The sequence below is a fragment of the Rhincodon typus genome, chromosome 6 (genome assembly GCF_021869965.1).
Source record: "Rhincodon typus isolate 14 chromosome 6, sRhiTyp1.1, whole genome shotgun sequence".
NCBI lineage: Eukaryota > Metazoa > Chordata > Chondrichthyes > Orectolobiformes > Rhincodontidae > Rhincodon > Rhincodon typus.
This window is the reverse complement of record NC_063337.1, coordinates 67,152,685-67,169,445: the sequence shown is the minus strand read 5'-3', so window position 1 is coordinate 67,169,445 and position 16,761 is coordinate 67,152,685. Positions and strand designations below refer to the sequence as shown.

The following is a 16,761-nucleotide window of genomic DNA, read 5'->3' as shown; positions in this document are numbered from 1 at the left end:
ATGAGGGGAGTGCATGGACGTGAGCAAGGCCTTTGCCAAGATACCAAATGATATCTTGTTGAGTAAGGTTAAATCTCACTAAATCCAGGGAGACCTAACCAACTGGATACAAAATTGGCTTGATTGGAGAAGATAGAGCGTGGTGGTAGAGAGTTGTTTTTCATCATTTATTTAACTGATCTGGATGAGAATTTAAGAGGTATGGTGAGTAAGTTTGTGGAATGCAGTGAGATCTTGATCAACTGAGCCAGTGCGCTGAGGAATGGCAGATTTTTTAAAAATTCATTTGTGGGTTGTGGGCGTCGCTGGCTGGCCAGCATTTCTTGCCCATCCCTAGTTGCCCTTGAGAAGGTGGTGTTGAGCTACCTTCTTGAACCACTGCAGTCCTCCTGCTGTGGGTTGACCCACAATGCTATTAGGGAGGGAATTCCAGGATTTTGACCTAGCGACAGAGAAGGAACGGCAATATATTTCCAAGTCGGGATGGTGAGTGACTTGGAGGGGATCTTGGAGTTGGTGGTGTTCCCATATATCTGCTGCCCTTGTCCTTCTAGATGGAAGTGGTCGTGGGTTTGGTAGGTGCTGTCTGAGGATCTTTGGTGAATTTCTGCAATGCATCTTGTGGATACTGCTGCTACTTACCATTGGTGTTGGAGGGAGTGAATGTTTGTAAACGTAGTGCCAATCAAGTGGGCTGTTTTGTCCTGAATGGTGTCCAGCTTCTTGGGTGTTGTTGGGGCTGCACTCATCCAGGCAAGTGGGGAGTACTCCATCACACTCCTGACTTGTGCCTTGTAGACGGTGGACAGGCTTTGAGGAGTCAGGAGGTGAGTTATTCGCTGCAGTATTCCCACTTCTGGCCCACTCTTGTAGCCACTCTGTTAATGTGGTGAGTCCAGTTGAGTTTCTGGTCAATGGTAACCCCCAGAATGTTGATAGTGGGGGATTCAGTGATGGTAACACCATTGAATGTCAATGGGCGATGGTTAGATTGTCTCTTATTGGTGATGGTCATAGCCTGGCATTTGTGTGGCGTGAATATCACTTGCCACTTGTCAGCCCAAGCCTGGATATTGTCCAGATCTTGTTGCATGTGAACATGGACTGCTTCAGTATCTGAGGAGCCACAAATCATGCTGAACATTGCGTAATCATCGGCGAACATCCCCACTTCTGACCTTATGATGGAGGGAAGGTCATTGATGAAGCAGCTGAAGATGGTTAGGCCTAAGACACTACACTGAGGAACTCCTGCAGAGATGTCCTGGAGCTGAGATGATTGACCTTTCACAACCACGACCATCTTCCTATGTGTCAGGTATAACTCTAACCACCGGAGCATTTGACCCCTGATACCCATTGATTGCAGTTTTGCCAGGGTTCCTTGATGCCACACTCAGTCAAATCCTTGATATCAAGGGCTGTCACTCTCACCTCACCTCTAGAATTCAGCTCTTTTGTCCATGTTTGAACCGAGGCTGTAATGAGATCAGGAGCTGAGTAGCCCTGGCAGAACCCAAACTGGGAGTCACTGAGCAGGTTATTGCTGAGCAGGTGCTGCTTGATAGCACTGTTGATGACACCTCCCATCACTTTACTGATGATCGAGAGTAGACTGATGGGGCGGTAATTGGCCATGTTCGATTCATCCTGCTTTTTGTGTACAGGACATACTTGGGCAATTTTCCACATTGTTGGGTAGATACCAGTGTTGTAACTGTACTGGAACAGCTTGGCTAAGGGAGCAACAAGTTCTGGATCACCAGTCTTCAGTACTAGTGCTGGAATGTTGTCAGGGCCAGTAGCCTTTGCAGTATCCAATGTCTCCAACCATTTCTTGATATCACGTGGAGTGAATCGAATTGGCTGAAGATTGGTATCTGTAATGCTGGGGACCACTGGAGGGGGCCGAGATGGATCATCCGTCGGCACTTCTGGCTGAAGATTACTGTGAATACTTCAGCCTTGTCTTTTGCATTGATGTGCTGGGCTCTACCATCATTGAGGATGGATATATTTGTGGAGCCTCCTCCTCCAGTGAGTTGTTTAATTGTCCACCACCATTCATGACTGGATGTGGCAGGACTGCAGAGCTTAGATCTGATCTGTTGGTTGTGGGATTGCTTAGCTCTGTCTATCATTTGCTGATTTCGCTGTTGGCATGCAAGTAGTCCTGTTTGGCTTCACCAGTTTGATAACTCATCTTCAGGTGTGCCTGGTGCTGCTCCTGGCATGCTCTCCTGCACTCTTCATTGAACCAGGGTAGAGCCCCTGGAGTGGGGAATATGCCAGGCCATGAGATTACAGATTGTGCTGGAGTACAATTCTGCTGCTGTTGGTGGCCCACAGCGCCTCATGGATGCCCAGTCTTGAGTTGCTAGATCTGTGCGAGGTCTGTCCCAATTAGCACAGTCATAGTGCCACACAACATGATGGAGGTTGTTCTCAATGTGAAGGTGGGACTTCATCTCCACAAGGACTGTGCGATGGTCACTCTGTGATCTGTCATGGACAGATGCAACTGCAACTGGCAGATTAATAAGGATGAGGTTAAGTAGGTTTTTCCCTCTTGTTGGTTCCCTCACCACCTGCCGCAGACCCAGTCTAGCAGCTATGTCCTGTAGGACCCAACCAGCTCGATCAGTAGTATTGCTGCCGAGCCACTCTTGGTGGTGAATATTGAAATCCCCCACCCAGATTACGCTTTGTGCCCTTGCCATCCTCAGTGTTTCCTCCAAGTGTTGTTCAATATTGAGGAGTACTGATTCATCAACTGAGGGAGGATGGTAAGTGGTAATCAGCAGGAGTTTAAATTTAGACGAATGCAAGGTGTTACATTTTGATGGGTCAAACCAGAGTCAATGGTAGGGCCCTGAGGACCATTATAGAACAAAGAGATCTCAGGGTGCAGGTTCATAGCTTCTTGAAAGTGGAGTCACAGATAGATAGGGTGGTGAAGAAGGCTTTCAGCATGCTTGCTTTCATCAGTCAGGGCATTAAGTATAGGAGTCGGCACAAGATGTTGGTGAGGCCACTTTTGGAATACTGCATGCAGTTCTGATCGTCCTACTATAGAAAGGATAGTATTAAACTAGAAAGAGTGCAGAAAAGATTTGCTAGGATGCTACCTGGATTGGAAGGTTTGAAATATAAGGAGAGGCTGGGACATTTTTCCCTAGACCGTGGGAGACTCAGGGGCGACCTAATAGAGGTCTATAAAATCATGAGAGGCATAGAAAAGGTAGATAGCCAACAGCTTTTCCCCATGGTAGTGGAGCCTAAAACTAGAAGGCATAGGTTTAAAATGAGAAGGTTCATCTGGGAATGGCCCAGTAGGGCAATTTTTTCACAGAGAGTGGTGAGTGTCTGGAATGGGCTGCCAGATGCAGTGGTGAAAGTGAGTATAATTTCGTCATTTAAGAAACATTTAAGACAGATACATGGATGGGAATAGGTATGGAGGAATATGGAACCAAATGTCAGCAAATGTCATGAGTTGAATCGTGAAAACTGAGCTACATGAGCAGGTTGGGCCAAAGGGCCTGTTTCCATTTTGGAGACCTCTGTGACTCTATGACTCTACTTGTCTAATTGAAATTCAGTTACCATAATTCTCTGAATAAAGGGACAGCATTCTGCTGCAAGACTACAGGGCTTTACCTGGCCTTTCCAAAGAGAAGTGAGATATAGCAAACTATTCAGCATGAGTTCCTACATTGTCTTATGTTCAACAGACCAATGAGCCAACTAGTTTGTTCAAATTGACTAAATGCAACAATTCTTAAAATAAATAATTATAATATTCAATGATTTAGATGAAGTTGACATCAGGATGTACAACTTTTGGGTTGAGTGACTGTGTTCAGTTGTGTGTATATGTACACATGTGCACCTGTGTGAATGTACATGTGAGTTTGTGTACATATGTGAGCCTGTCTATATATACATTTGCCTCTGTGCATATATGTACATGTCTGCACCTGCATCTGTGTGTGTATGTATATATCTGTGTGTTTGCATGTGTGTATCCGTGTGTGTGCATGTGTATGTCTATGCATACATGTGTGCCTGTGTACATATGTATGTGCACACATGTATGTACGTGTGTATCCATATGTGTGTGCGTATGATATGCACGTGTGTATGTGTAATTCAGTTTGTAAGAACTTTATTGGCATGCAGTTTCAGTTCTACTGGGGCCACTGAGCTCCTGCCTCATCACAGTCTTTGTTCATTTATGGACAAAAGAGTTGAACTCCAGAGGTGAGGTGAGAGTGACTGCCTTTGACAATAAGGCCACAATTGACTGAGAGTGGCATCAGGGAACCCCAGCAAATGAGAATCAGGAGCAAACTCTCTGCTGATTGGACTCATACCAAATACATTGGAAAATGGTTGTGGTTGTTCGAAGTCATCTCAGCTCCAGGACATCTCTGCAGAAGTTTCCCAAGTTGGTGACCTAGATCAAAACATCTTTAGCTGCTTCACTAATGATCTTGCGTCCATCATAAGTTCAGTAATAAGGGTGTTCATCAATGGTTGCACAACATTTCTTGCCATTCATGACTCCTCAGATATTGAAGTAGTTTGCATTCAAATGCAGCAAGACTTGGACAACATCTAGGTTTGAGCTGACAAGTGGCAAGTAATGTTCACACTACACAAGTGCCAAGCAATGACAGTCTCCAAAAGGAGAGACTCGAACCAATGCCCTTAACATTCAATGGTATTAGCATCACTGAACTCCCACTATCAACATCCTAGGGTTTACCATTGATAAGAAGTTGAACTGAATGAGCCATATAAATACATTGGCTTCAAGAGCAGGTCAGAGGCTAGGATTCCTCCAAAAGTAACTCACCACCTGACTTCCCAAAGCCTGTCCGCCACAAGTCAGGAGTGTGATGGAATACTCACCACTTACCTAGATAAGTACAGCTCTAACAACACTCAGGAAGCTTGGCACCATCCAGGACAAAACAGCCCATTTGATTGGCACCACATCCACAAATATTCATTCCCTCCACCATTGATGTCCAGTCGCAGCAGTTTGTACCATCTACAAGATACAATGCAGAAATTCACAAGGGTGTTTAGACAGCACCTTCCAAACTGATGACCATTTCCACCTGGAAGGACAAAGTCAGCAGATAAAGGAAACATCACCAACTGCAAATTCCCCTCTAAGTCACACACCATCCTGACTTGAAAATACACCTATGTTCTTCAGTGTCACTAGATAAGAATCCTTGAACTCCTTCCCTAACGGCATTGTTGGTCTATTTACATCACTTGGGCTGCAGCTGAGAAATTCAGCTCACAACCATCTTTTTATTGTCAATTAGATGTGAGCAGTATATTGCTGTCCCAACCTTTGAAGCCCATATCCTCTGAATGTTTAGAATAATTTTTCAACTTTCTCATCTCTGGGCCTTAATAATTCATGCAAATCAAATAATAATTTCATCTTAGAGAAGCCAATCATTTGTAAAATGAAAACCAAAGGGTATACAAAGGAAATGATGAAGCCTCAAGAATTAAAGTGTAAAAGCTTACAATTGACAGACTGAGACATTTTTTTTACCAAGACATAAAAGGTACAGATTTTGAATGAACCTGTGTATGTGTGATTGTAACCGTAATTACCTGCCTTCATGTTATCAGAACGTACAATAGTGAGGAAAAAGAATTTTATGTTATATATCTAACTACTGTGACTTTCTCTTTGTAAAACATAGAGTTTTGCTCATTGTAAGTGTCAGCAGTATTCCTTGGAAAACTTCCTGAATATAATTGGTTGTAATAAAGACTGATCACAGAAAACATTCCTGAGTATAATTGGTTGTGTGACACCAATGCACTTATCCAAAGACTCTTGGGCAGTTACTTAGCTTGATCTGAGTGCCTCCTCAGAGCATTAGTATGTTGACTTGTCACCGATGTTACATTCAAGAAAACTGCTCCTATTATTTCTTGAAATGAGTTCTCTTTAAATTGAATTATATTTGATATTTATAGTGCTGCATCCAAGGTTTATAGCTTTTAAGAACAATAAATTAGAGTTGACATCAAGTACGATTTTGTCATTTTCTGAAGAAGGGTCCCAACCCGAAACATCAACTTTCCTGCTCCTCTGATGCTGCCTGGTCTGCTGTGTTCCTCCAGCTCCACACTGTTATCTCTAACTCCAACATCTGCAGTTCTTACTATCTCTTATTCAAGCTATTGCTCCTTTAAGTCACTTTCCCACTAAGAAATCTATGAAATCCAGCACTTGGTGATTATAAAACCTGACAGTCAAAGCAGTGGAGAGTGGTGACTTTTGTTCTGGCAGAGCAGCAATGGGACTCCTGTTTTAGCCACTCAAGACCCATGGCAGAGCACTTAACAAGAAGGATTCTAAAGATTGCTTTATTTTACTGCCTTTATATTCTATGTTTTGGTTTATTTTTCTGTGTTTTAAGATGGCGCTGGAGAGTGGCAACACTAAATAATACTTTTCACTGTATTTTGTAACAAAATACATGTGACTAAATAAAGCAAATAAATCAAAATCAAATAAATATGGCATTTTCCACAATTGAAGGCAAATACTGCACAGCACTTGCCTTTCACATGTCTTGTACAATTAACAGAAATTATGAACAGCTTTGCTTCAGGCCAGAATAACTGAATAACTAGTAACATGCTTTGAGTTCCGTCTAATTACAGTTTAACAATTACTATCAAACATGATCAGTTTAGTAAAGTTTCATAATGACTGTGAAGCAATACACCGTTTATATCAATAACCCTCTCAATAAGAAATGGCCTCTGTGAGTGAAAACTCTCCTTTTAATATTTTTCAATATTTTCCTCGTATTTTGTGAAAACATAAATGTGTAATAATGATAGATAACTAGAAACCATTAGGATTGTTTTCTGTTCCACTTCAGTGATTGCACAAGATAGGAACATGTTCTTGACTGCTGACTAATTTGAGGAAGGTCATGGCAGTACAGTTTGTCACTGGCATGCATTTTCCACTTTTAAAATCTGTTAGTGACAGGTTTACTGTTTGGTGAGTTAGAATGCCCAGACGATCAGATGTTCAAAGATGAAGAACAGCATTCCAGACTCCTTTCAGTGACACATTGAAGTAAAACTTTCCACAGACCTCCAGTTTTATTAATTGGCTCATTAATTAGACAGACAGAACCAGCCTGGAACAAGTGCAAGCTGTAATGTAATGGGAATAAGATATTGATGTCTCTCCCTGTGTTACAAGTTTTACCACAGGTTCTTTTTACAAAGAATGCAAAGAGGGTAGAAAAATTCTGGAGTGGCTGAGGCTGAGTGGAGACTTGATAGAAGTTTATAAAATTATGAGATGCATAAATAGGGTCGACAGTCAGAATCTTTTTCCCAGAGTTAAAATGTCTAAAGCTAGGGGGCACACATTTAATCTGAGAGGGGCAAAGTTCAAAGGAGATGTGAGGGGCAAGTTTTTTTACACAAAGTGGTAGGAGTCTCGAATGCACTGCCAGGGGTGGTGGTGGAGACAGATACAATATGGGCGTTTAAAAGACTTCCAGATAGGCACGTGGATATACAATGAATAGAGGGATATGGATCAAGGACAGGCAGAAGGGATTTGTTTAATTTGGCTTCATGTTCGGCGCAACATTGTGGGCTGAAGGGCCTGTTCCTGTGCTCAACAGTTTTATGTTCTATGTTCTAATACAATCCGCACTATTACAGTAAATGTTGACTTACAATTTCCATTGAATGTTGACAAAGTTTGCTTGAGATGAATGATTATTTCCTTGAACTTTATAAGTTCTAGCTATTAAGTTTAAACCTCGTCAATAGAATGAGACTAGGGTATTGTCAGATGTCCATATTATGGCCTCCTTTGAAAACTTTCCCACTCCAGAAAACCTGGAGAAATAAGGTTAAATATGCAATTTATTCCAAGCACCTTGTCTAGCAATATTGTTATAGCCTTTTTATTACTTTCATTCAGCAGCATAATTCAGTTTTTTTTTGTCTAAGCAGGTTAGATTTACAATAAAACAATGCAAACATTTCTCAGTCTTGTAGATGGCAATACATAATACATAAAAATGGCAGTCACCTTTATTACATCCATCGTAACATTATTGCTATCATTCCTGTTTACATTTTCCCTAACATATTGGATGAAATTGTTTATTAAGATGCCATGTTGTCTCATGCAATCTTCAGGTTGCTGATGTTAAGGAGAAACTGAAGTTGGCTAAGAAGTTCTGGTCCACATTACCTTACACCATCTGTAATGAAGATAAAGTGACTGCTGGTGTACCTGATGAAGAGGACTGCTGGAATGGACATACCAAGGGCAGGTGAAGTATACTACAGAGTAGACATTCCCATTACATTCATATCAGCAACCTGCAACTGACACACAGTTACTACTCATTCATAAAGCAGCTGGTCAGACTGGGTGGTGGCAGCTGTTGCTTGCGTGACGACAGTACTGGGAGTTGTCAAGTGTACAGTCTCATAACAATAAATCTTCAATGAACCAATTAGTTGCTGTTGAAAAATTCTTGGTTTGGAAGATGATAATCTTTCAGAAAGAATAAGAATAGTGTGGCAGTGAGTCAGATTGAGGTGCAATTTATCATTGTGTTTAATAAAGCAAGCATTTTAACATTGCTTGACCAACCTTACACGGGTGGCAATGATGGGTTTTGCTACAAAATCAAATGCAGTAACTATTTGAGCCCCTTTATTGTAAATCACAGTCCCTAATGTAAATGATGTGGTAAGTCGGTTTCCATGAAAGATTTTGCTAATATTATCCCTTTCCAATCAATAGAGCCATCAATGTCCCATCAACACAACTAGATTCCCTTAAGATCAATAATACGAGTTACCACTGCTTGTCTTCTATCCGTTATGAATCCTTTACCTATCTAACTTTCACCTTCGCTTATGTGTGGAACTAACTATCTTATTGGTCTTTCAGTTCACAGCTTTGAAAGTACCTATTGAATAAAATTTAAGGTAGAATTATTCTCTAACTTAAAGAAAAATGTAACTCTTAAGGATGGAAGACTGAAAAGAAAGCTTCCATATTGACTCATTAAGTAAAATGTGTTACACAGTGGTACTGAACCAGTTTTGATTTCTGGTCTGTGCTGATTTTGCTGATCTTGATGGGCATGGTCGTGTTAGTGCCACATTTGATGTCAACTCTTTTGGGAGAGGATCACATTAGCCAAGGTCTGAGAAGTGATTATTATGTGTAAGCCAGTGGAAACAGAGTTTGGTCATGAACTGTAAACCCTAAGTCAAAAAGCCAACTGATAGACCAGAGTTTGAATTAAAATATAATCACACACCTTTAGAGGGCTTGTAACAAATCCCTCTATTCCTCATAGCCCAACCATAAAAACAATCCCAGTTTACACAATACCTTCAGGAGAGAAAGAAGGCAAGAGGACAGCATTGGAGGAAAAAGAATAGTTGACATCTATGGTCATCAATATTTAAATTCCTCTCATTTGGAATGAGAAAGATAGCAAAAACCTGTCACTCCCTGGATCCTGGATCCTGCTCTTTGATTATACATTTTCAATTTGAAACTTTAGATAGTTTCAAGTTCTGATTTCCAAACATTTCTAATGTGACAAGAGCGTTTTTGTGATCAAACGAGGGAGTTTCAAGCTGCAGTTTCCATTTTCTTAATGGCTACGTGCTGGGATTGTTCAAGTCTTAATTTTATCTTCCTTCATGGGGATGCTTTCTTTCTTTCACAATCGCAGGTTTTGTTAAAGAATAAAAGGTCAATGAAACTTGTAGAAATGCCCACTTTCAATAGATGCTATTTGCGAAAGCCTAAGGGCTCGGAATTTTTCTGTAAGGTAGTTGGCCTGAAAGAGTTAACTCAGAAATTTTGGAATAGCTCTGTCCACTGATGTGTTAATGACTGTCTCTGAGATGAATTAGTTTGTTCTATGTTTGTCAGTTCTATTAATGTAGACCCGGTTGCTATTTCTTAGAAGATAACAATGTCTCTTACCAAATATTATTATACTTAACTAGTCTTAAGCCCATGTAACCTCTCTCCTACTAGTAGTTTTTTAATTCACTCATGAGTCTTGAGAATCCTGGCTAGCTAATTCAGTTTCTGCTCAATGGTAACCCTCAGGATGGTAATAGTGGGGGGCTCAGTAGTGGTAATACCATTGAGTGTCAAAGACCAATGGTTAGATTTTGCTAAAATGAAATAGCATTTGTGTGGTGCAAATGCTACTTGCCACCTTTCAGTCCAAACTTGGATATTGTCCAGGCCTACTGCATTTGAACATGGACTGCTTCAGTAAATGAGGAGTCACAAATGGTGCAGAATATTGTGCAATAATTGGCGACTATCCCTGCTGCTGACTTTATAATGGAGGATTAATCCTTCACCACTTAATACTAGTAAGCTCCTGAAATAATATAAGGAGGGTTACTGGCAGAAAAGTGACACAGGACTGAGATGGGCATTCGTCTTGTGACAAAAGTGCATATCAGAATTCTCCAGAAAGGCAAGCCTTGATATCAGTCAGTCAGTGTATTACACTAGCAGTTTGGAACTGACTACTCCAGTTAAATGCTTGGCAACCCAAAGCAACCATCCCATAGATATTTAAAGGAATGATGCGTTTCATTGAGGTTAGTTGCTGATCGATTTCTACTGGAATTTTCTGCAATGATTCAAAATTAGAAATCTCGTTACGCTTTTTTTGATATAAGGTAATAATCCAAGCATGTGTACTTGGCCTTCCTCATTGCTGTATAGTCCTTTGTTTGATGTTATCATCATTTGACCTGCAGGTACTTGCCTGAAATTATGAATGATGGTCTGACCAATCAGAACAACAACCCAGAAGTAGATGTGGACATCACGAGACCAGATACAATGATACGTCAGCAGATCATGGCACTCAGAGTGATGACCAATAAACTGAAGAATGCTTATAATGGAAATGATGTAAACTTCCAAGATTCAAGTAAGTGACTGGTTCTCATAATTTTCAATCACAGATAGCTGTAGGAGGGTAGAAGGAGGTAAACCCATTTTTTACTGGCAAGTGTGTGTTTACTCATTTAGACCTAAGAAATATCCTATACACTTGTTGCATGAGTACAGCTGAAGTCCATTCTGCTCAATTTTACCCAGATCCTATAGTCCAGTGCAGATCTGTACAAAATGATTAGTAAATCTAGTGTGATCCATTCAGTCACCAGTTTTTAAAGTAGCCACAGCTTTACTCAACAAGGAACTGCATCAAATTAGGAGGGACTGAAAGAGGAAAAGGAAAGTGTAGAAAATCTAGACCACACTGGGGAAGGCAAGAAAGTGAGATGGTGGAAGACGAGAAATGAGGAAACAAATTGCTGGATGAATGGTGGAGCAATGTGCCATGACAGACAAGGGAATAGTGGAGAAGAACAGAGAAACAGAACGGGAGTAAATGACTGCTTGCTTGTTCCCTCCTGACTCTTGAAACCACACTTTTGAGATATCACTTTCCAGCAGTTTGATATAACTGAATGGCTTGCTTGGCCAATTCAGATGACAGCTAAGAGGCAAGCAGATTGCTATGAGGTTCGAGTCATGCATAGGCCAAACCAAGTAAGGATGGTCGATCTTCTTTTGTGAACTAGAAGTTTTTTTTTATATGGCAATCAATAGTTGTTACATCAGGCTAAATATTTAATTCCAGATTTTTACTGAATTCAAATTTCACCCCTCAGCCATGGTATGATTCGAACACATGTCCCCAGAAATTAGTCTGGAATCTGGATTTCTAGTCCAGTGATATTGACACTTTGCCAACACCTCAATTGTAGTTAACAGGTTGTTCTACTGTACCCATATGTCTCGTGCATTCACTGTTTTTATCATGGGAGCTTATTTCTGTGTTTTACTGTAGATTGTAGGACTAAACATGTATTATGTAGTGTCTCCAAACGACAGAAAAACATGCCAAATCGTGTCAAAAAACCAGAATCCAATGAGGGGGCTGGAGGAGTAGTGGTGGGCTCCAGGGTGGTTTCCTTAAACACCCAGAAAGGCAATCTTGACTATGATGTACAAAACCGCACTTTGAATATTGCCGCTGAAAGGTTACACACTGGCACTGGCATTACAGGTTCAAATATGGGCTGACCACGATTGTCCAGTTATTAATTATTATTGACACCTGAATTTCTATTGGTAAGGACCCCAATGACAGGGCAGACTGACTAAACGACCTTTCATTGGAATTTAGCAAGTGCATTAGTGGGGAAATTGTTTCTTCATATTTTGATAATAATGACCATGTTGAACTGTCTATAGTTGAGATTGAAGAATTCAAGCTGATTTGTCTCAGTCTGAATTGTGTTAAGTTTTTTGTAGGGTTTGTCACTGCAAGACTTAGCCTTGGATGTAGACATGGGGGAGGTATGCCCATTGACTATGCCCCACGATTGTTCCAACATAGAGGTTGAAGCAAACAGCAAGCTGAGCCCAGCAGGTGCTCACTCTGGTTTCTTTGTTGAGATTTCTAACTGTCGTGCTTGTTTGGTAAGATGGGAGGCTAAATATTAATCAGTTGAGTTGGACTGTTAGCAAGGCATTCAGCAATCAATTACAACCATCAATTGGCAATTCATCGCTGCCTAGTAGGAATCTCACCACACTGCTTATGAAAAGCATAAAAGATGGAGTGAGTTGCTCCCAAAGTCAAGACTAGCCATGCTGGACTGCTCATCTGATTCTGCCAGAAATCCTATCATAGCAGGTCCCTATATTTCAGTCTTTCAGTTTGAAGTATTGAAATGAGGCTCAATGAAATAATTAATTGCTTCCATAAGGAATAGGTCTTCTGAAAATGATTAAAACACATTGCATTTAAATATCAAGACCGCATTCAAGACCAGTGTTTCAGATTAGTTTCATATTCTTTTAACAATCATCTTTTTGGCAGAGAGCATTATCTTTTGATTAAAATGTAGGTTCCTAGAACAAGGCCTATAGTAAGTTGAATGTATAATGATTTATCAATCATGAAAATGGAGTATTCCAGTGTGTTTTGTAGTGAAATGGATTGTCAGTGACAACTGAAGCATTTGGCTTCCCGTGCACTTTAATAGGTTCCACTTGCCTATGTTATCTGAATGTATTTGGGATTATTGGTTCTATCTGTAACATCACCATCGAGGCATGTGCTGGTTCCTCAAGCTATGGCAGAATAACTGCTTGCATTCTTATAAGAACTGTTCATTGTGCCTTACTAAGAAGAAATACAGAAAATTGATCCTGTACCAAAGATGGGATTTGGAGATATGCCAGTTGCGTGGTTAATGGGTGGGTTTGAAGGAGAGAAGTGGGAGAGGGCCAGGAAGTGGAGAGACAGAAGAGTTTGCAGGGGCATCGCAGTGAAGGAGACAGGTGAATACATAACTGCAATCATAGAGCAAAGGCACAGAGAGATGCAGTGAGAGTCTCGAATATTGGAATGGAGAGTTCTGGAGGTGTTGAAATTCAGGGGAGGACTCAAACATAGGAAAAAGTAAGATTGTAAGACTCATGGCTCTGTGGGACTGAATAGAGTTATTTTCTTTCATTGTCCCTTATTGTCAGGGATCCAGATTTTGGTCTTGATCTCAGTCACTCTCACTGTCATTGCTGGCATGGCAATTTACTCTGGTGCCTTTTCTAGGAGCAGGCATTGCTGAAGTTGCTTTTAGGAGACAGGGAAAATGCCCAGTGGAATTTTAAGGCTGTGCTGCTGTATAGGAAATCTCTCTGATGAAGTCATCAATTTCTGTTTCTCTTTTCAGTTGATGAAACTAGTGGTTCTGGGAGTGGGAGCGGTTGCACGGATGAAATGTGTTCTCCAGAGTCTGATATTTCAATAACTGAGGCTCCACCAGGACCCAACAAGAGTGAACCAAAAGATTCTTCTGTCAGACCCTGCCTGCACTGGCTGGTCATACTTGTCACCTCTGTACTCCTGATACTGCAAAGACAGTGGAGATAATCAGTGATGTACAACAGAGACACTGCTTTTTAATCAAGGACAAACTCTCTTTTCCTTTTGGATACATCTTCAAACACACAATTCCATCTTGGAAACAGTAACAGTTTTAAAGCAGAAGAGGTATTGAAGCCTATTGCCTTTACCCAAAGACCATTCAGGTACAGTAAATCAGTGCCAGGCTTCTTTAGATTCACCAGACATCAGAAGAAAAGAAAAGTTCTCTGATGATCTTTCACCTGCCGTTGGCTTTGTTTTCAGAAACAAGACAACATCCTCTCTGCTTATTTTATGCAGCTAAAACAAGAAAAAACAGGATTTGTTAAAGACGTGGGCTGGACTTGTTATGATTTATACATAATTCTGATTTTAATATCTAAGTTCTACTTCTACAGTTTCCACAAAGCAAAAGAAATCGCTGCAAACCATTTTGGATTAAAGGAATTGTTTATGTTGTTTCTCTTTACAGAGATTTCTACATTAATGGTGAAGTTCAGTAATGCATGAATGTTGTTGGTCTAGTGGTGCAGTTCTCCTCAACCAGCCAACTATTTTGTTGGATTGTCAATTAGGAAATAGGAAATTTGCAAGTTTATTGACAAGATTTATAATTGGCTTTTTCTTTGTCATCAGTGAACAATTTGCAGTGTTACAAATATGTTTGCATTTACCCCTAATGATCTTCCATTTGCCTATTGCTCCCTGTATTTTTAATAGGTTCTTTAACAACAAATAGTCCTACTGTTGCCAGTCATTTAAGAAATTCGAAAAAAACAGAATTCTAGTTATATTTTCAACTTTTTGTTCTAGTGGCAATCATCTATTTTTATATTAAAAGTTTTAACTAATTCTAAGTGTTAGCTCAGGGTTTAAATTTCATGGCATTGCCTGCATTTTACCATATCTCTAATGCTCACCACAATAGTGGCTCGGGAACATTTATACTGAAAAAAGGACAAGCTATACTGTTGCAGAAACACCATTTGGCAATATATTTTATGATTGGTTTGTGTCGTCACCATTCATCAGAAGAAAGTATCTGACGTTTGTATGAGTTTGCCTTTGCTGTTCTGTGACATGGGTAAATCTGTAGTAAATGATTGTGGTTCACTTACACGCACTATCTCTCTGATGTGGTCTGGGTGAAATTTTCAGTCACAGCATGTTTCTATTAAGGGGAAAATTAGAATCCATGTCTTTTAAATCCTTCAAACACATAATGTAGCTTTCAAAAGGTGCGTCTGATATAAAGCTGAACAACAAAGCTTAGAACCATGTGATAACATGCTGAACCAAAGAACAACTCTAATGTGTCAGGTGTCAGCTTTCTGAGCATAACCATATCTTACCTAAACCAAAAAGATTCTCATTGCAAACTAAGGCCTATTTAATACAAATGAGCATTATTTTTTGTGATGAAATATCATTATTGTGCTTCTTCATGCTGGACAGAACTGAAAGTCATTCTCTAAGTACAATTTTGAACACCTTTGTGGAAGCTCAAACATTGTGTCATGGAATCATAGAATGGTGCAGTGCAGTCTTTGATAAAGAATCTAGTTAGTCCCACTTCCCTACTCTTTCCCCATAGCCCTGGAAATCATTCATTATTGAGGACATATACAAATCCCCTTTGAAAGTTACTATTAAAACCGCTTTTATCATTCTTGCAAACAACATATTCTAGATTATAACAATTCATTGTATAAGAACACTTGTCATCTCCCCTGGATTTTTTTTCTACTAACTACCTTAAAACCTTGCACCCTCTGGTTATCAACACTTCAGACAATAGAAAACAGTTTTTCCCTCTCCACTGTCATCAGAACCCCTCATAACTTTGAACACCTCTATTTTCTTTCTCTCAGGCTATTTTTCTGCATTGGCTGTAGGGCTAATAATCTCATGATTGCGAATACTACTTTTGTTCAAGATGCATTTAATGATCATGTTAGCCCAAGTCCAGAGATACTGTGAAGTGTATTTGAGTTAGAATAGGACTAACATAATATTAGAAACAATGTCACCAAATGTGAATAAGGCCAAGAGCATAATTGATGCAATAATCAATTCCTTGTCATGCCGAATGACGAAAAGAAACTGTATCAATATAATACTCGTGAAATTGAAAAAGAGAAAGCAGTAATTTGTTTTATTTGTCTTATTTGTCTAATTCAATGAGAAAGGTATTTTGCATCCTGTGTTGCATTTGACTTAGGTGTTAATGGAAATTCCTTAAGGAAATTGCACTCCAATCTTGACAGCTATTTAGCCAGTAGCATTATTGTTTCTACATGGGATAGGAGTGTCACTGATAAGCTAACATTTATTGTCCATCCCAGAACCATGAGCAGGTGATGACTAGCCACCACCCTGAATCACTGAAGTCCGTGTGGCGTAACTGCACTAAGAGTCCTGTCAGGATCGTTTTGGAGCATTTGGATTAATATTTGGAACCTCCATTATTATTTTTTCCCATAAAGGTGACTGTAAAATGTAACTTGAATTGACATTCTGTGAGAGAGCTTAGCAAACTTCACCCATGCAACTGAACTTTGTAAAAAGTATTTTCTGCTCATTCATTTATATATAGATTAGACTATTAAACAAAGAATTAGTGCCCCATTAATTAATATCTTGAATAAGGTGAATGAATTCAAAATAAGAACAAATTATGAAAGAGATAGTAAGAGCACGTTTGGTGAATTATGTTTATTTT

At 39.9% G+C, this 16,761-nt stretch overlaps 1 protein-coding gene across 1 annotated transcript in view; it reads left to right on the top strand.

The window, feature by feature from the left end:
* The window catches only part of gpc6a (glypican 6a), an 892,798-nt gene extending 878,429 nt beyond the window's left edge, over positions 1-14,369 (top strand). The window contains exons 6-8 of the mRNA XM_048598401.1: positions 8,227-8,363; positions 10,849-11,024; positions 13,846-14,369. Of these exons, the coding sequence (XP_048454358.1) occupies positions 8,227-8,363; positions 10,849-11,024; positions 13,846-14,045 (513 nt within the window). The 3' untranslated portion in view covers positions 14,046-14,369. The remainder of the gene's footprint in view (positions 1-8,226; positions 8,364-10,848; positions 11,025-13,845) is intronic.
* The last annotated feature ends 2,392 nt before the right edge of the window (positions 14,370-16,761 follow it).